At 34.9% G+C, this 20,927-nt stretch overlaps 1 protein-coding gene across 4 annotated transcripts in view; it reads right to left on the bottom strand.

Moving 5' to 3' along the window:
• Positions 1-20,927, bottom strand: part of LOC149794872 (anaphase-promoting complex subunit 4-like) — a 194,249-nt gene that overhangs the window by 157,658 nt on the left and 15,664 nt on the right. For all 4 annotated transcript variants that reach the window (XM_089964520.1, XM_089964519.1, XM_089964522.1 and 1 more), the window contains 6 exons: positions 18,488-18,532; positions 16,147-16,252; positions 10,118-10,225; positions 4,665-4,748; positions 3,280-3,375; positions 2,800-2,861 (listed from right to left, as the gene is read on the bottom strand). In XM_089964520.1, the coding sequence (XP_089820646.1) occupies positions 2,800-2,861; positions 3,280-3,375; positions 4,665-4,748; positions 10,118-10,225; positions 16,147-16,252; positions 18,488-18,532 (501 nt within the window). The remainder of the gene's footprint in view (positions 1-2,799; positions 2,862-3,279; positions 3,376-4,664; positions 4,749-10,117; positions 10,226-16,146; positions 16,253-18,487; positions 18,533-20,927) is intronic.

The raw sequence follows: 20,927 nt of genomic DNA, 5'->3' as shown, positions 1-20,927 counted from the left end.
CTGAGACACGTATAAGCATAATTATTGCTAAAATAAGTGGCAAAAAGTGTAAGCTGAGCAGTGTAATCTATATATAACATGCCATAATTACAGTACACTCTATAAAAAAATGTACGGCTAATGTGGTTATGTGAGAAAGCTTGCCAGTAGCTTCTCGTGGGTCGGTGGTTCTTTCCGGGGGTTTCCGGGTTCTTCCTCCACCATTAATACTGGCCGCCATGTATAGCCTATCTTGTGCTGAAAAATGGCGTTAAGCCCTACAACAACAACAACAACAACATAAAAAATGTACAATTTTGCTACTAACCTGCAGCTGGTCAAAACTCTTGTCATAAATGGATAAAATCAATGCGGATTAGAACCAGAATACAAACACAAAACATACTGACTGACCATTTATATTCAGCACTCACATTAACTAGTGTACATGTTTAACCTTTGCTGAACCACTTAATGATCATGCTGACATGAATTCTGCAATGAGCATGACATTCATGTTCTCAATCCAAGTGTGTATTACATCACTGTCATATTATTATTTTATATTTTGTAAAAACAGTGTTGTTTACCCCATTTTATGATCTGACATGTTCTGAAGGTTGAGAAGATCTATCTTTTCAAACATTTTCAGTCATATAAAATAAATAAGTCATGCCATTAAAGCCTGTTTTGCTTAACCTCTGGCACCAGTTTCTTTAAAGTATGGACTGGTCCGCTATCTAATTATGTTAACATTATAATGAATCTGTAAACGAAAAAAATATATTTTTCTTCTTAAAAGTATGAAAAATAAAGTGTAAAGAGTTTATTCTAGGATCACATAGGGCTTTGCCAATGTTGTAAACTGCGATTTTATTTTCCTTATTGGCTGCAAAAAATACCATCTGGCGATTTTTTTTATTGGCGACATTGTTGGCTGTTTAAACTTGTATATACAACCATTGGTTTGGAGCTGAGATATTCAGAGGTCCCATGAAAGGAAGCTGCAAACTTGATATAAAATGTACTGAAATGTATCTACTGTTACATAAACAATTTCTTTGCCCATATTGACAAACAATCTTAACAGTGCACTACTATATCATAATCCGCTTATGTTGACATCAAACATGAGTACTGTATGTTGTGAGACATCTGCTTTTTTGTTGTTGACATTTCTGGTAGCAGAGATTAACCGGACGAGGCATTATCTTGTTATCTATCTTGTGTCAGATTTTTGTTGTTGTTGTTGTTGTTGTTGTGGGGTTTAACGCCATTTTGCAGCACATGATATGCTATACATGGCGGCCAGTATTAATGGTGGAGGAAGAACCAGAGAAAACCCCGGAAAGAACCACCGACCCACGAGAAGCTACTGGCAAGCTTTCTCACATACCCACATTGGCTGAATCTTAGACTCGAACCGCCGCAGACAGAGGTGAGATGGCAGTGATCCGTAACGAAGAGCGCTTTAGACCACTCGGCCACTCTCAGATTTTTGGCCACTTGCTAGTAATATTTACATAGATTGACATTTGTGACTTGATGATAAGTAAAATTCCTCTTCTTCCCACTCAGTATTAAATCCTGCAGAACACCCACATTTTCTGTACTAATCCTTGTCATCCAACCTCCAACCAGAACACATGCATCTCTATCGTCCACTGACCCTTTGTTAAATTTCTGACGCATGAGTGGAAGGCAACATCACTCCGCTACCACAAATGTAAAAAAAAAAAAAAAAAACCCACAAAAAAAACATCTTGCTTGTTGGTCTATTCGATAGGCAGGGAGGAACTGTAACTACAATCGACCAAATGATGGCCAATTCCTTTTTTAAAAATGTACCCAGATCAGATAAAATAGTTTGCTGAAATTTCAAAGAAAATATTACCTCTGAAGCACCAATTGTTATGAAAACGTACTAAGCAAATGAAACAAAATAAGTCTAAATCATGTAATACAATTATTTGATGTTGCTGCCTCAATAAGAAACGGGTATTTGTTTGGTTTGACAAATGCTAATAACTCTCAAAAGAGTTAAAACTTACAGAGACACAACTTGATCAGGAGTAAAATTCTAATGTTTAAAAAGAACATACAAGAGAAATAGTAAACTCACTTGCAAATCTTTCATGTAAACATTTCAGCATGTTGACTCAGAAAGAAATGAATAGACAGTTCATATGGACAAGAATGCATGGGGTGTCCCAGCATTTCAGAATCTTCTGGTTCATCCTAATGGGAAGATAATTTTTTGTAATGAGGTCAGGGTATTTCCTCCCAAAAAGTACCAGTTATGCAATAGCAACAGGTGTGGTATGACAGATATTGAAACTCCAGCTTTTAGACAAAACTGTTCACTCTAAGATACCACATTTGTTTGTTATGCATCATTACCAATTGTCTCATATGTGAAATATTTTTATAGTTCTATTTTTAAATAAGGCAGAAGTCACCATATGACTAGCAATCTACTGGGGTACCTAAATTTTATATATAGTACACCCCAATAAGCATTCTGGCTACCTAAATTTTATATATAGTACACACCAATAAGCATTCTGGCTACCTAAATTTTATATTTAGTACACCTGAATAAACATTCTGGCTACCTAAATTTTATATACAGTACACCCGAATAAGTATTCTGGCTACCAAATTTTATATACAGTACATCCGACTAAGCATTCTGGCTACCTAAATTTTATATATAGTACACCCGACTAAGCGTTCTGGTAGTTTTTGGGATCCTGATGCATGATCCATCAGACCCTCCACACAATGATGTGGAGGGTAAAGAATGGTGAGGAACTTTACCTTGGTGTGCCAAATAGTAGTAACTCCAGGAAGTCATTGCTAACTGTTCCTGCACCAGATCTCTGAAAATAAATGTTAATTTATTTACCAACTGACTACAACTATATTAAGAGGAAGTAAGCACTCTAAGATCTAATCATTTCTAATTTGGGTTCCAATTTAAATTCTATCCACTGATCTTGACATAGTCTTTTTGTAACCTTGACTTAACCTTTCTGGTTATATCATGCCTGAGTATATCATGACATTTTTAATCCTTTTTATTTCTTCACTATATCAATAAAATAAAAAACAATTTGAAAAACTTGATGATTTTGATGTACCGTACTAACGACTCGGTAGTATCCAGTTAATAATAGGCTGGAAACAACAATTTCAAGCTGCCTTGAAATGAACTTAAATAATAGAAACACTAAAATATAACTACACCTCAGCAAATCGAGAAGTGGCTGGGGTAAATGTTTACAGAATATTGCAGACCTTTTTCTCTTCAGCAAACTTCCTGAGCTTAGAATCCATCTCCATCAATATATCTTCCCAGGCCTCTGACATTTGTTGGATAGTGGAATTTAGATACTGCAAGCAAGAGAAAGAAAAAAGTTCAGAATAATAGTAATAGCACAGTTTTATCTCATCTCCATTAATCTGATAATGGCTTGATACGACATGGGCAATTTTAAATATGGTAATGGCTTTGTTATGACATGGGCAACTCTGAATCTGATAATGGCTTTGGTATGACATGGGCAATTTTAAATCTGATAATGGCTTTTATATGACAAGAGCAATTTTAAATCTGCTTCAGATTATATAGTGTTCTTACAGGGTTACATTGTGGATTAAATTAGCATAACTAGATAGTGTAACAATTCCTTTATGAAGAACACAGAGGATATTTTCTTTTTCTACATTAATACCAGATATATTTCATCATCTATATTAGACCTACTAGAATTGTTACTTTCAACACAGCCCAATCCAGATGCAATATACAAACAACTGAGCTATCTGCTTCTTTTACCAAATATATATATACTTTATATGGTGAATTCCTTGAATTTGAATAACAGGATTGCTTCAGTGGCTTAAGTAGTTAAAGCATCCGCCTCAGATGTATGAGGTTGTGGGTTCAAACCCCGACTTATTCATATCAAAGACTCATAAAAATGATACTAGCAGCTGCCTCACTTGGTGCTTAGCATTAAGAGGTTAGAGCTAAGACTGGTATCAGGATAATATGACTGGGTGGGACATGATTCTACATGTTTACAGCATGATGCCCCAGTGCTAGACATCAATATAAACTGCCACACAGCAGACATTGTAGTGAAATGACTAAAATTGTTAAATCTATGTTGACAATCCAAAAACACACACACTTAGAAAAGGAAATTATGCCAACTGCGTAAAAAATATTAAAAGAAGGAAATTTAAAATCTCAAAACAGTTTAAGAATGCAGGTTAAGAATTTATTATGAATAAAACTGGTTAAAATCAAAGTAACAGCATCAACAATGATAATAATTTTAACAAACAATTAATAATAATAATAATAATAATTGGTGCACAATATTTATCAGGAAACCAAGTTTGAATGTAGAACCTCCACTGAGAGGTCATATTTGTTAAGATGTTAGTTTGACATTTCCCAGCAAGTGGCTGCTTAAGACAAGTATGCCAGATAAAGACAAAACTTACCCCAAGAAGTGTTCAAACATGTCCATATTTTAAAGTCAAATAAGGATGAAATTTACCCAGCAAGTGTGGAAAGGTGTCCTTATTTTAAAGCGAAATAAATAGAAAACTTACCCCAAGAAGTGTTGAAATGTGTCCATATTTTAAAGCGAAATAAATACAAAACTTACCCCAAGAAGTGTTGAAATGTGTCCATATTTTAAAGCCAGAAGTCTTAGTTCCTTGTGCCTGGATGCAAGAAGAGCTGTGTGTAACTGAAAAAAAAAAGGTGCCTTGAGAAATCTGAGGAAAAGTTGGCTTGTTGCTTTCAACTTTTTTTAAATAAAATGGACAGTGACTATTCTACAAGTTTATATTTCACTCCAAGATCAAACATTATAAGATATAATTTATTCTCAATGATATTTAGTGTCGTAAAAATTTACACAAGTAAAATTCCTAAAAAGTACTGGGATCAAAGAACAAAAATCAGTGAACTTCTTTGTGCTTTTACAAATACAAAGGTATAGGAATATTTTAGTGCTAACAATATAGCTATTAGCAATGGGTGCATCAAAATGCACAAAGTTAACAACTTAAAAAGGGGAATTTGTGTTGGGAAGCAAATGATAGGAGAATGGCATTAAAAGGACATAACTTTTCTTAATGTATTGCAGCTCAATGGAAATTAAACTCTCTCATCAATCTAAAGCAGCATGCCAAATTTGGTTGAAATGGAACAAAGCCTGGTAAAATAATTATAGAGACCACAGTCAGGAGTATAATTTGAGGGTAGGACTATAACTCCACAGAATACTGCAAATGAAACTAATTCAAGGTCTTATCGACATACAAGAGAATGATAAATCTGGTAGAAATCCACAAAAATCCTTTGTAAATTGAAGCTGCAGAAATCAGTTGCGAGGGTGGCAAATCAGGGACTATAACTCCTCTAAATTATTCTGTGTAACTACATAACTTGCACTCATTCAAGGTGTCATTAAACATGCTATATTTTGGTTGAAACTCAACAATCTTTGGAAAAATAACTCTGCGAAAATCAAAGTCAGGAGTTTTTGTATTTTCTTTTGGTGCTTTACATTCACTGTTCATTTGTCAAATATATGGAATTAACAAACTCCATGATAGTGTGAATCAGATCATTCCGGACTACTGTTATCACATAAATGGATTTAAAATATGAAGAATTATAGATTTCTACAGATCTTATTTCATTAAGATGAACAAAAGGTAGGTGGTCAATTTAACTATAACATATTCCATTCAATAATAATAATAATAATAATTGCCGGCAATAAGGAAATTGCATCGTTAATGCTAAAATGCTTTTTCCAGTTTTGTTTCGAAAAGAGAGGGTAGCATATGTATTACATTAGATTTTTCTTCTTGTATCTCACAACCAACATAAAATATGTGTTGATATGAGAGTAAGAGAGATTTCAGCCCTTCTTCATGCTATTTTGTACCTTACTAACCCTGCTTAGCTGAAGCTTTTGTCAAAGTCAGCAAACAGAAATAAATCAAACAGTAAATGGAAACTATTAAAATACATACTAAACTCCTTCAGTTTCAAAGTATAAATATTCACAATATTTGTATCCATATAGACTCCATTTATATTAAATCCCAAGAATGACATTTAGCATGCTGTGTAATATTCTTTGCAAATACAATGACATCTCCATTATCAAGAAACAAGATTATCCTTTATAAGGAAGTGCATGTACACTTCCTTTACTTAGGCATCATATTAGTTGTTCCTTTAAATTGCTGACAGTTCTGTCAGCAAGTACAAAAAGTGTCAATGGTTGAAAAATTGCATGAATAAGCACCTGGCATTTCCTTTCATTACAAAGTACTGTTTACACAATACCCTATGGGTTGCCTCATTTCACTATTGGTACTCTCACTAATTTCATCTGGTCAGCAAAATCTTACTCTCAAACAGGTGTTCGATTCGATGACCTGACCGTAACTGTAGCATATTTAATTAGCATGTATGTAAGACTGCTAAGCCATGTGACAATTGATACTGTAACTAAAACTGTTTACAAAGTGGTATTAATTGATAATGGAATATGGTAAAGCCCATGTATAGGAGTTAGATCACAATCATTAGGTAACTAAATACAGTTTACAACTGTCATGAAACCTCTCTCACTCTTAACTTAGGTATTCTGGTTTCCTTGAATGCAGTGGGGAAGCATCCTTCATTGTGAATTTCTTAACTTACGTATTCTGGTTTCCTTGAATGCAATGGGGAAGCATCCTTCATTGTTAATTTGTTAACTTAGGTATTCTGGTTTTCTTGAATGCAATGGGGAAGCATCCTTCATTGTGAATTTCTCAACTTACGTATTCTGGTTTCCTTGAATGCAACATGGAAGCATCATTCATTGTGAATTTCTTAACTTAGGTATTCTGGTTTCCTTGAATGCAATGGGGAAGCATCATTCTTTGTTAATTTCTTAACTTAGGTATTCTGATTTCCTTGAATGCATTGAGGAAGCATCCTTCATTGCTAATTTGTTAACTTAGGTATTCTGGTTACCTTGAATGCAATGGGGAAGCATCCTTCATTGTGAATTTCTTAACTTACGTATTCTGGTTTCCTTGAATGCAACATGGAAGCATCCTTCATTGCTAATTTGTTAACTTAGGCATTCTGGTTTTCTTGAATGCAACATGGAAGCATCCTTCATTGTGAATTTCTTAACTAACGTATTCTGGTTTCCTTGAATGCAACATGGAAGCATCCTTCATTGTGAATTTCTTAACTTACGTATTCTGGTTTCCTTGAATGCAATGGGGAAGCATCATTCATTGTTAATTTCTTAATTTAGGTATTCTGGTTACCTTGAATGCAATGAGGAAGCATCCTTCATTGTGAATTTCTTAACTTACGTATTCTGGTTTCCTTGAATGCAATGAGGAAGCATCCTTCATTGTGAATTTCTTAACTTACGTATTCTGGTTTCCTTGAATGCAATGGGGAAGCATCATTCATTGTTAATTTCTTAATTTAGGTATTCTGGTTACCTTGAATGCAATGAGGAAGCATCCTTCATTGTGAATTTCTTAACTTACGTATTCTGGTTTCCTTGAATGCAATGAGGAAGCATCCTTCATTGTGAATTTCTTAACTTACGTATTCTGGTTTCCTTGAATGCAATGGGGAAGCATCCTTCATTGTGAATTTCTTAACTTACGTATTCTGGTTTCCTTGAATGCAACATGGAAGCATCCTTCATTACTAATTTGTTAACTAAAGTATTCTGGTTACCTTGAATGCAATGGGGAAGCATAATTTATTGTTAATTTTTTAACTAAAGTATTCTGGTTACCTTGAATGCAATGGGGAAGCATCCTTCATTGCTAATTTGTTAACTAAAGTATTCTGGTTTCCTTGAATGCAACGGGGAAGCATCCTTCATTGTTAATTTGTTAACTAAAGTATTCTGGTTACCTTGAATGCAATGGGGAAGGATCCTTCATTGCTAATTGATTAACTAAAGTATTCTGGTTACCTTGAATGCAATGGGGAAGCATCCTTCATTGCTAATTTGTTAACTAAAATATTCTGGTTACCTTGAATGCAATGGGGAAGCATCCTTCATTGCTAATTTATTAACTAAAGTATTCTGGTTACCTTGAATGCAATAGGGAAGCATCCTTCATTGCTAATTTGTTAACTAAAGTATTCTGGTTACCTTGAATGCAATGGGGAAGCATCCTTCATTGCTAATTTGTTAACTTAGGTATTCTGATTTCCTTGAATGCAATGGGGAAGCATCCTTCATTGCTAATTTGTTAACTTAGGTATTCTGGTTACCTTGAATGCAATGGGGAAGCATCCTCCATTGTGAATTTCTTAACTTACGTATTCTGGTTTCCTTGAATAAAATGGGGAAGCATCCTTCATTGTGAATTTCTTAACTTACGTATTCTGGTTTCCTTGAATGCAATGGGAAGCATCCTTCATTGTTAATTCATACCTATGTTAAGCTGTAGAAAATTGAGGTGAATTTGTCTCCTAATATTCCAACTCCTCTATTAGCTTTATTGTGATCATATGCAATAACCAGACATGGTTTTACCTTCATTATTTTCCAAGGCAATAAAAGTTTGATTTATTGTTAAATCATGCAGTTCTGCATTTCTTTCTACTAAGAAATTTATTCCTTTACATCATTTATAGAACCTTAAAATATCTCAAACTAGTTGATATCAGCGATTTTTAGGCAGACAACAGTTCAAACCTCATAATCATCCAGTTTCAATGGATTGTATTATTATGTTGATGTTAAAGTTATCATACTGAAACGAAAGGCAAAATAGCAACCGTGACCTTGCCCTTGGATCTACTGATCCTACAACCAATAGGAATCTTCCTTTTGATATGGGAAATACTGCACCAAACTGCATTGAAATCTGTTCACTATAACTAAAGTTGCTATCTGGAAATTAAATGCACAGGATTTATTTTCAGCTACAGCGACCTTAACATTGGAGCTACCAATTCCAAAAGTAATATGATTCTTACATGGGTTAAGAGGAGCACATACCATGCTGTGTCAAAATCCGTTTTTAGAGCTTAAGTTCAAAATTAAATGCATCTGCAAAACCTATTTTTAGCAACAGTGACCTTGACCTTGATGCTACTGATCCAAAATGTTTCTTTGGGCTAAGTGGAACACATGTCCAAAGTTGCATTGAAACCTTTTCCCTAGAACCGAAGTTATCATGCGAAAATCTATTTTTTTGCAAAAGTGACCTTAATCTTTGAGCTAATAATCCCAATATCAATAATGATCATCCTTGGCAACATATCAAGTTGGCTTCACTAGAACTTACCATCCAGAAACCAACCCAAGGTTTTAATATAATAAAAACTTATGTGAATACTTGGAAGATGATCCAAGACCAACATCTGCGAATGGAGAGCTGGAAGTGACTGTTATAAAGGAAGCAACTAAAGAAGATGCTTGACAGACAGTATAAGATATTCCTATTATCAGGGCATTAATTAGTCAGCAGTCTGAAGCTCACAAAGGATTATGCTAGATAATCCTGCCATTGTTGAGAGTTGATCAAATACAGCCTCAGCTTGAAATCCCCAAACAACGACTTGCCAAATATGGAAAAAGTGACCAAAGACATTTGAATGAGATTGCCACCTGTGATGCTAAAAGAATTTACTTTTCTCAACCCAACTCAAGAGAAAATAATAATGTCTGGATCAGAGAAAGGGAGCGGAGACCAAAAATCAACTTAAGAAGCTGGAATTTTATAAATATTATTCTTTGATGCAAAAGGCCAGTTGTCAAGGTATCTGTGCCTGACTTGACTAGTGTCACTGAACATTTTTATGTAATCAAAATGATGCCAAAAGTTGTGGAACCAGTGAACCACTTACCTGGCACTGGTACCCAAGTATCCATCTACTGCATAATAAAGCACTGGCATTTAAAAAGTGGATAATCCAACCTGAGAAAAGTTTGACAGGGACGCACTGTCAGGAACTTTGTTGTACAATGCATTCATATTAAGATGTATTTAAATACACCTAATACAGAGTATTCTATTTCAAACATAGAAAGTTTCCTAATCTTTAAATACGTACTTTGACAATACTGAATTCTAACATCTGATTTTCTTCTTTGAACATTTCCACAAAAACCACAAGGCAGGTCAGATCATACGACAACATAGCAGAGCACATCTTTTTTAGCTGAAAAAAATGAATACAGTATAAATAAAGTAACAAGAGTCATCTAAATGAACTCCCTGGAGTCCAAGATTAAACCGTAAACTGCTGTGTATTGAAGCCATTTCTGATATTCTCGTGAGATATAAAGATTTTTAACTTCACTGCTGTGGAGGCCATATTGTATATCAATTAAATAACATTTTTCATTTTACACGATTTATAAATGAGGGTTGGGTTTTTTTTGCAATAAAAGCAGGTTAAAAAATTCAGTATCATCTGCATATTGTGGTAAGATATATTCAGTGTCTTTAACTATAATACCTTTTATATTGGCATGTGACGTAATTATGTGAACAGTACTAAACCTTCAACATATAATACATAGTGACAGAGGACGCAGTGACTGTGGATCAACTTATCTTTAGAAAAACTCACACAGATCATGTATGCATTCAGTACCAACTATTTCTGAAACAGGTGGGTTTTTTTAATATAATTTGATTACACATACCTTTAAAATGCAATTATTCACTTTATTTGCATCCACATATATCTGCATTCCTTTGGAAGGTAATTATTTAAATATCCCAAAAAACACATCAATTTTAAAGTATGTGGACATTTTTAGATAAGGTGTGATCTAGTGTAAACCAGACTGAATGACCAATACTGTGATGTCACAATGAAAGTCATGCGTGTTGAAAAAACTTTGTACTACCCTACATTGTAACGATTAGAGCTGACATTCTTATCCCAGTAAAAGTCCATAAGCAATCAATAATTTTCATCTGAAAGTTCCTTGATGGCAGTTAAGTTGTAGAGCATTCAATGACTTGGACTGAGTAGGCTTTGATAAAACTGTATTAGTATTAAATTTCAGACCAATAATTGATATTTAAGATGAGTAAATGTGCTAACATGACCACACTGACATACGCTTTAATACCATGCCTGACAGAGAACCAACTAGACAAGGGACCATTTACTACAACAAGGAATTTGATATCTTTATAAAAAGTGGAAACCAATTTTTGTCGTGGAAACCCAAAATGTTAAAAAGTTTGAACATTATACCTTTTCAAGCAAGTGAATCCAAAGCATTTTAAAAGTTAAAAAGGAGACGGCCATAAATGTGTGTCCAGCATTTGGCATAAAAGCATAAATAACCCTTACATTTTCCTCCTACCAGCCGAGATGTATAATTGGACCAAAATGAATGGTGCCCATTGGACATTCAATACTGCCATTACTGTGATCATCTTCACAAACTTGTTACTGCAATCTTCCTGAATGAATGCTTGTACTAACAAAGGATTTTAAGATTAAGATGGTATATGATGTCTATTTGATCTCAAATGAAAATGGTGCTGAGAGCTGTTCCATTAAAACATACATAGGACGCACAGAAGGCACTTTTAAAGTAGGGTAATCGCCCATAGATGCAATTTAGAATTTTCTTATCATTTTAACATTAAGTCTGTGATATCAAAGTACCCAGGCATATATTTTTTTTAAATGCCTTCCCTGGGTACCATGTATGCTTGAATGGAACAGTCATGACTACATAATGTCCACACTGGCACTAAATTTTGAAAAATGTAACTCTACTCCATCTGAAACAATGATTGTATTGACTTTGGGTTTTCACAAAGACTTCTTCTGATGTCAAGTTAGTTCCAGTCAAAAATTTAAAATCTGACACAAATTGGCCATCTTGAAAATTTTCCCTTAGCTACTTCTCCTGGACAGATGGTTATTGTGACATGGAGTCTTCAGTGAAAGACTAATCACATCATGTGTTCCATGGACACTCATTTGACACTCCAACTTGAAACGTTTGTTATAGTATCTATTTGGTGTAAATAAAAATGGTGCCAATCTAAGTTCCAGCACAGCCACCATGGTTGCCATCTTGAAAATCTAATTAATACTCTTTCTCCTAATCGTTACGTATATCCATATTTGTTTAACTCTTGGTACATAACTGTATCTATATTATGTAAATTGTAATGATCATCTATATAACATCAAGACGTTAGATAGCTGATTTATGTACATAGGTATAAAATTCTATTTAAGATACTAAAAGTGTTGATTGCACAAGATCTATAAATAGGTGTTACATAGGTGTATACAATCACTAATAATAATATTAATAATAAAACCTGTTGACAAGATTGGGGTAATTTCACAATGACTGGTGAGGTCAGGTGTTCTTTCTCATTGGATGGGTTAGGTCAGGTGGGTTCTTTTACAACGTGGGATATTTGCAAAATGTCACAGCGAGTTGGCAAAAAATGCGCCTTCACCCCCTTATGCTTGTATATTGGTAGGTAAGGATGGAAATTTCTTAAATTCTTGTTTCCCATGTTCTTGTTGTAACATCAGTCTGTGGAGCTATTTAATGTCGTAATTAGAAATTATTTGAGGGGAGACATTTGTTAGGTTTATTCATCAGAATTACGAAGTACTCATTGGACTAAAATATTATTCTGGGACTATTACAAATCAATCAAAAAGGAGTTCTGGATTTTGATATATCAGGACTGTTGGCAGACCAGTACATTCAAGGATCTGAAATTCATTCAGAACATTAGATTCTTTTGGCTTTCCTTATTAAAGTTTCTTTTAAGTTTCACAAAACTTATTAGTTTTGCTTCTTTCTGTTACTTAATTTATGACCATAGGGTTGTTGTTGTTGTTGGGTTTAATGCCATTTTTGAACACAAGATAGGCTATGCATGGCAGCCAGTATTATGGTGGAGGAAGAACCTGGGAAAACCCAGGGAACAACCAACGACCCACGAGAAGCTACTGGCAACCTTTCTCACATACCCACATCTGTCGAATCCTAGACTCAAACCCACGCAGACAGAGGTGAGATGGCAGTGATCCATAATGGAGAGTGCTTTAGACCACTCGGCCACTCAGGGCCCCCCATAGGGTTGTAACATAATGGATGATCATATCACTGGAGTTTTCACTAAAAGACTTCTGAGGTCTATGTTGATCAATGTATCTAACTGGTCCTAAACGAAAATGTGCTGAAAATTGTATCTAACTGGTCCTAAATGAAAATGTGCTAAAAATTGCATCTAACTGGTCCTAAATGAAAATGTGATGAAATTTGTATCTAACTGGTCCTAAATGAAAATGTGCTGAAAATTGGATCTAACTGGTCCTAAATGAAAATGTGCTGAAAATTGTATCTAACTGGTCCTTAATGAAAATGTGCAGAAGATTGTATCTACCTGGTCCTAAATGAAAATGTGCTGAAAATTGGATCTACCGGTAACTGGTCCTAAATGAAAATGTGCTGAAAATTGGATCTACCGGTAACTGGTCCTAAACGAAAATGTGCTAAAGATTGTATCTAACTGGTCCTAAATGAAAATGTGCTAAAGATTGGATCTAACTGGTCCTAATTGAAAAGTGCTGAAAATTGTATCTAACTGGTCCTAAATGAAAATGTGCTGAAAATTGTATCCAACCAGTCCTAAATGAAAATGTGCTAAAGATTGGATCTAACTGGTCCTAAATGAAAAGTGCTGATCATTGTGCACAATAATGTGCATTAAGTGTCATTAAAAACCATCCAACCTACAAGCCTAAGCTAATATAGTTCTGATCAGACCTTCAATTTGGTGGCAATGGTGGCTAGCTTAAAAATCTTGTTATGACTTCTTCGTCTGAATAGACAATAGTCATGCATATACTGTGTTTTCATTTTTGCTGTGTATCTAAAGATTGCATATGAGTTATAAATAGGCATTGACAATGTTTAAAATTAATCATAATAACAAACCTGTTGACATGTTTGGGATATTTTCCCAATGGCACATTCAGACAGATGTTGGAGTGTGGGGCATTGTGACAAACCTCAGGTAGGAAGTAAAGCACCTTTAAGAGTTGTAACACTGTCATAGTGTATATATAAGGAGACAGGGTTGATCAATTAATTCATTCTTATTTCATACATTCTTGCATTAATATCAGCCTGCAGATGTTTTTAATGTTGTGTTTAGATATAATGTGAGAGGAAATCATTTGCTTGGATTATTCACTGGAGTTACAAAGTGTTCTTTGACTCTCGACTAAAATATTATTCTGGGATTATTGTGAATTTATTCAAAGGAGTTTCAGACAATGGCATTGGGATACATCAAGAGGGTGTGCACATCAGCACATTCGAGGACTGAAATTCATTCAGAACACTTGTTATTTTGTACTTGTGTACAATTGTTTTACAACTACATTGAATATAATTCATAATACCAAAGTTCCTCCTAAATTTTGTTTAAATTATTTGAGATGTTTTACACAACTTGTTGGTTTTGCTTCTTTCTATTACTTAGTTTAGGACCATTAAGTTGTAACTTGGGAACATGGGGTTTCACTAAATGACTATTTTGGAATATGCACCAGTGCCTTACAACTTACAGACACAAAAATGTGAAGACAAAATTGACAAGGTTGACATAAATCACTCAGCAGCTCTTGTTTAATTACCATGTCAATAATCTGTTGTAGTCAATTAATGCTGCTTTTGTGTTATTTATTTTTGCATCTGCACATGATTTCTCCAGTATGAAATAAAACAAAGGCAAATAAAGACTTCATGGGTCACTTAAAATTTACCTGAAACACCATACTATGGTCTACAGTACTAAAACCATGAAGGTCATTCTTTAAGTTACTTAAATCCTTGTTGATTCCTAAAATTATCTGATGCAGATTTTCCTTTATTTGTCATTTTGATCAAATATCATTCTTCCAGATCACATTCTGGCTGAATATCCACTGTTTTCTTATTTACTTTGTTTCATGGACTCATGATTTACTGGTTTTCAGTGATATATAAGCAATCCTACAAAGTGGTGAAATTTATATGAAATGACATGTTGGCAACATCTATAAATTAGGCTTTGAAACAGTTTTTTTATGATTAAGGAACAGATTAGACAGTTGCTTAGCTACTAACATCAAGAGAAAAGCCTGTAATGAATAGGAAATTGAATGAAGTCGTTAATGGCTTTTCTTTGTGACCCAAAAACCAAAACTTTGCCTGCTTTTATAGACAAGTTTTAAATAATGAATGACCCTTGACCCTAATGAAATGGTATGTAACTTACATCTCATCTCAGAGGTGAACTTTATCATTCAGAGACAGCTTTAATTCACAGGAAAATAGGTGAAGACATAAAACTTGTCACAATGGCACCAAAGGTGATTTCCATTTTTGCTGTGATAACACAACTATTTATCACACCATCCAGTAAACAAATTGCTTCAACTGTCTACCATAATGATAAAAACTGCCTCACTTTTGAATCTGACATTTTGACATGTTTGAGTTACTCTATCAATGTGACTGAATTAAGATGAATACAAGTGAAATATGAAATGTTTGCATATCATTGATATGCCATTATCTAAACAATGCCTTCCTCATGAAGCAAAAGTTTAGTTTGCATAGTCTGCAGATATGCTCCAGTGCTTAAGGCAGGGAGAAATCATTAGGAAACAACTAACTGTTACACACCATAGTTTTATAGGAAATTAGCTGAGAATTGTGTGTGTTTTTGTCATATCACTATGATGTCTGCAGTGTGGCAGTTTATAGTGACATCTAGCACTGAGGCATCATGCTGCAGACATGTAGCATCATGTCCCACTCAGTCACATTATCCTGACACCAGGCTGACCAGTCCTAACACTAACCTCTTAATGCTGAGGATCCAGCGAGGCAGCTCCTAGTACCATTTTACCATTTATGTAAGATTTTGGTATGACTCAGCCAGGGTTCTAACCTGAGACCACCCACATTTGCGATGGATACTCTAACCACTTAGGCTGTGGGGATGGGAATTACAATAGCCATTATGACCAGGTGACTGCTACGTAAGGTGACCATTAAGACAGAGGTTTGACTGTATACTGACCTCCAAGCCATTATGATCTGTGATTGTAATGCTGGCAACTGGGAATATGCCATATGCATACACATGGATCTCTTGCTGGTTGTTTCCTATCAACAGCAGATTCAGCCTGAAATAAGTATGAAATTATAAGGGATTTGTTTTCAGAAGTAAAAACATGTTCTCACCTATCCCCACCATGACAATTACTACTATTCTGTGACACTGGTACCTGATACGAAAGAAAAGAATAATATAGCAAGGTTAAGAAATATTTATGTTTGTGTGTGTGTGTGTGTGTGTTTTGGATTTTTAAGACGGCTTAAAAAATTTGGTCATATTGCTATGATGTCTGCAGTGTAGCAGTTTATAGTGATATCTAGCGCAGAGGCAACATGCCGCAGACATGTAGCATCATGTCCTACTCAGTTACATTATCCTGACACCAAGCCGACCAGTCCTACCACTAATCTCTTAATGCTCAGTACCAAGTGAGACAGCTGCTAGTACCATTTTTATAAATCTCTGGTGTGTGTGTGTGTGTGTGTGTGTGTGTGTGTGTGTGATTTGGATTTTTAATGCTGCTTTAACAATTTTTCATGATGTAGCATGATGTCCCACCCATTATCCTGACACCAGGCCAACCAGTCCTAACACTAACCTCTTAATGCTGAGCGCCAAGCAAGGCAACTGTTAATACTATTTTTATAAGTCTTTTTGGTATGACTCGACTGGGGATTGAACCCATGACCTCAAGCATCTGAGGCGGACGCTATAACCACTAGGACACCAGAGCAGTATAAATCTCTGGTATGACTTGGCCAGGGTTTGAACCTGCCCCCTCCCACATCCAAGGCAGACGCTCTAACCACATAAGCCACCAGTGCAGGTTTTATTTCATGAGTGTGATATAGAAAGACTATGATTTTTACGGGCCAGATTTTTCTCTCAAAACTCAAACAGTTCTGTCAGTTTAAGTAGCATTATATATAAAAATCTGAGATTTGTAACATGGCCAGAAGGCAAAAATTTGGACCAAATGGCATATACAAAAACTAACATGGCCAGAAGGCAGAAATTTGGACCAAATGGCATAAACAAAAACTAACATGGCCAGAAGGCAGAAATTTGGACCAAATGGCATATACAAAAACTAACATGGCCAGAAGGCAGAAATTTGGACCAAATGGCATATACAAAAACTAACATGGCCAGAAGGCAGAAATCTGGACCAAATGGAATATACAAAAACTAACACGGCCAGAAGGCAGAAATTTGGACCAAATGGCATTTACAAAAACTAAATTTGCATTTCTAAAACACTGCAGACTGAAAAATTTAAAACTGTCAAAAATGTTTATACAAATGAATGTAATGACAAAATTCTAACTATGTCATCTACATAAGCGTACAAACATTATTTGCCAAGTTTGATTCTATTCCTCAAGTGGTTGTCGCTATATTGTGCTAACATGGTTTTCATATATAAAAAAAACACACTCAGACATTTACATGGCAAATAATGTTAACAATTAAATGCAGCATCACATGGAAAGAAATGCATCTCTACAAGTGTATCAGTTATAAGAATGATGCCTAACTGACACAATGTTTGATCACATGCTTCAACTCAGTCGTCTGATTGGTTCAACATGACAACATATCTAAATTTAGTTACTAGCTTTTAAACATATTGGCTGCAATGACATCATGTCTGGGCAGAAAACCATAGTAGACAAAGAGGGGCCCAGCAAGGGGCCAGAGAAGCATGCACTGTGTATTCCTTAATGAACATTTAACCAATTAAATTATAATATAATGATACCATAATGTGCAGTACCTAATGATATCATACTTTACAGTATATAATCATACCATACTTTACAGTTTCTAAGACACCAAACTTTACAGTATATAATTATACAATGCTTTACAGTTTCTAATTATACCATACTTTGCAGTACCTAATGATACCATACTTAACAGTTTCTAATGACACCATACTTTGCAGTATATAATCATACCATAGTTAACAGTTTCTAATGATACCATACTTTACAGTTTCTAATAATATCATACTTTGCAGTACTTAATGATACCATACTTTAGTTTCTAATGATACCATACTTTACAGTTTCTAATGATACCATACGTTACAGTTTATAATCATACCATACTTTACAGTATACAATCATATCATACTTCATAGTATCTAATTATCTCATACTTTATACAATCATACCATACTTTACAGTATCTATTTATACTATGCTTTACAGTGTCTAATTATATCATGCTTTAAATTTATAAATACCATGTAACTGACAAGTATTACTTTATTTAATGGACTAAAACTAGAACTTACTCTTTCTGGTCTTTTAACTTCTTCCCATCTTCAACAACTTCCTCTCTGAAGACAAGATAGACCAGACTTAATGTTTTCAAGTCATATTCATCTTCAAACAATATGTTCATTATTTTGTAAAGAATAAAAATAAACTGAAAAACATTCGATGCATTGTGTTAACACAATAACGTGTATCTAATTCATTATAAATGTAGCATATATACTCACTAGCAAGTCAGGTCCAACTGTAAGCAAGATAGATTCTGATCTGCTGTCACAGGCAGATCAGGGTCTATACTGCTTGTTCTACTGATGACTCCCAACAAACTGCATAGACCAAGATCAACCTATGCATTATAATTATACAAAAGCAGATCTGGGTCTATGCAGTGTGCAGCTGGACCTAACTTATAACCGAGTATATATGGTAATTGCACTTACACTAATAACATTGTAGAGATATTCAATTAATGACCTGACATGTATGCATATTACACTTTTTATTTTATGAATAAAATAGAGATCTCTCTTGCAACTTATCCACATTGCTTACAAAGTTTGCCATCTCTCTTCCCATCACCACTACTTTCAATGGGTTACCTTTCCTCTCCCCATCATATTGTATTCACACTGCACCAGAGCTTGCATGGGGTTGCCTTCCCTATTCCCATCACATTGTACCTGTTCCTTCCCTCACCCCATTACCTTACAGCCACTTTGCAATGACTATGGATACACTATTACTTGCCTTCTTTGGGACCCTCCAACTATACACAAAGCAAAGCTTGTCATTTAAAATGCCTCAATCCATGGAATATCTTTGGAATCCGAGTCAGAATCAGAAAAACAAATGTGAGGCCACCTGGTTGATCTTTATAACTGGTTTTCTTCTTTGTCTTTCCTCTGCATTTTATCACTTGAGCTACACATCTGTTTAATTTCTGTTCCATCTTTCTCACATTAGCACGAGATCTATCAAACTTTTTTTGTATGATATGCTTTTAAGACGGTCCCCACTCTGTATTAATCAAATTGCAACAAAGAGAATGGACTTATAAGAGAGCATACGTGGTTGATGGGTAATCTCAAGATAGTTGATGTCATGTGACAGTAAAAAAAACTGAATTCTTAACACACTATACAGTGGAGGATTTCAACTATGATATGAACATATATAAAAATGATAAATGATGACACTGGAAAATTTCAAGTTTGTGTGTGTGTGTGTGTGATTTGGATTTTTAACGTATCTTTAACAATTTTTCAGTCATACTGCTATGATGTCTGCTGTGTGGCAGTTTATAGCGATGTCTAGCAATGGGACATCATGCTGCAGACATGTAGCATGATGTCCCACCCAGTCATTCCTGACACCAGACCGACCAGTCCTAACACTAACCTCTTAATGCTGAGCACCAAGCGAGGCAGCTGTTAGTACCATTTTTATAAGTCTTTGGTATGACTCAGCCAGGGATTGAACCCATGACCTCCCACATCTGAAGCGGTAGCTCTAACCACTAGGCCACTGTAGCCTTTGATAATTTCAAGTATGAGATGAACACATAAGAAATGATCAATGATGAATTTGAAATTCCAGTGGTAATTTCAACTGCTACAACAAAGGTAAAAAGATGAAAGAACCAGAATAAGTGTTCCTTCCTTATACTTTCCACATGTTCAATACAGATGAAAAACACATATAAATGAACCCTGACTGTAGTATATAATCAGAAAGATTGTCATGTAGTGTTATATTAAAAATTAAACATTAAAATTATGTACTTAAGCTGAACATTTAATCTGGAATTTCTTACACCACTATCATTGACAACACCAATATTGCAAATGTTTATAACAATTTTTTCACCAAAATATCCACAAAACTAAATGTTGTTGTCGTTGTTGTGAGGTTTATAGCCTTTTTTCAGCACACGATAGACTATACAAGGCTGCCAGTATTAATGGTGGAGGAAGAACCCGGGAAAGAACCACAGACCCACGAGAAGCTACTGGCAAGCTTTCGCACATACCCACATTGGCTGAATCTGAGACTCGAACCCACACAGACAGAGGTGAGATGGCAGTGATCCATAACGGAGAGTGCTTTTGACCACTCGGCCACTCTGGGCCCCCAAAATTAAATGAATGAGTGCTGGAAATCAATTTAAATGAATTATAAGAACACCTACCTCAGCTATTTCAGAATAATCAATTTAAGTATTGCTACATATCTGGAAAACTGCTAAAGTAATGCCAACTCACAACCCAACCTCTAAGGATGATTTAGACCAATCTCAAATACTACAGAAATTTATATAATTTTTAATTTCAGGAAAACATCTGACATGGTTGATCATGAAATCTTTATAACAACTAAAGTTTATCAATGTGATGATACCACCATTAAATGGTTTATTTCATACTTAAATGCCAGAATAAAACACATTTACATAAATGA

The sequence above is a fragment of the Sinohyriopsis cumingii genome, chromosome 7 (assembly GCF_028554795.1).
Source record: "Sinohyriopsis cumingii isolate HCF-2022 chromosome 7, ASM2855479v2, whole genome shotgun sequence".
NCBI classification, from domain to species: domain Eukaryota; kingdom Metazoa; phylum Mollusca; class Bivalvia; order Unionida; family Unionidae; genus Sinohyriopsis; species Sinohyriopsis cumingii.
Note: the sequence above shows the minus strand (reverse complement) of the source record. Positions and strands in the feature narration are given on the sequence as shown.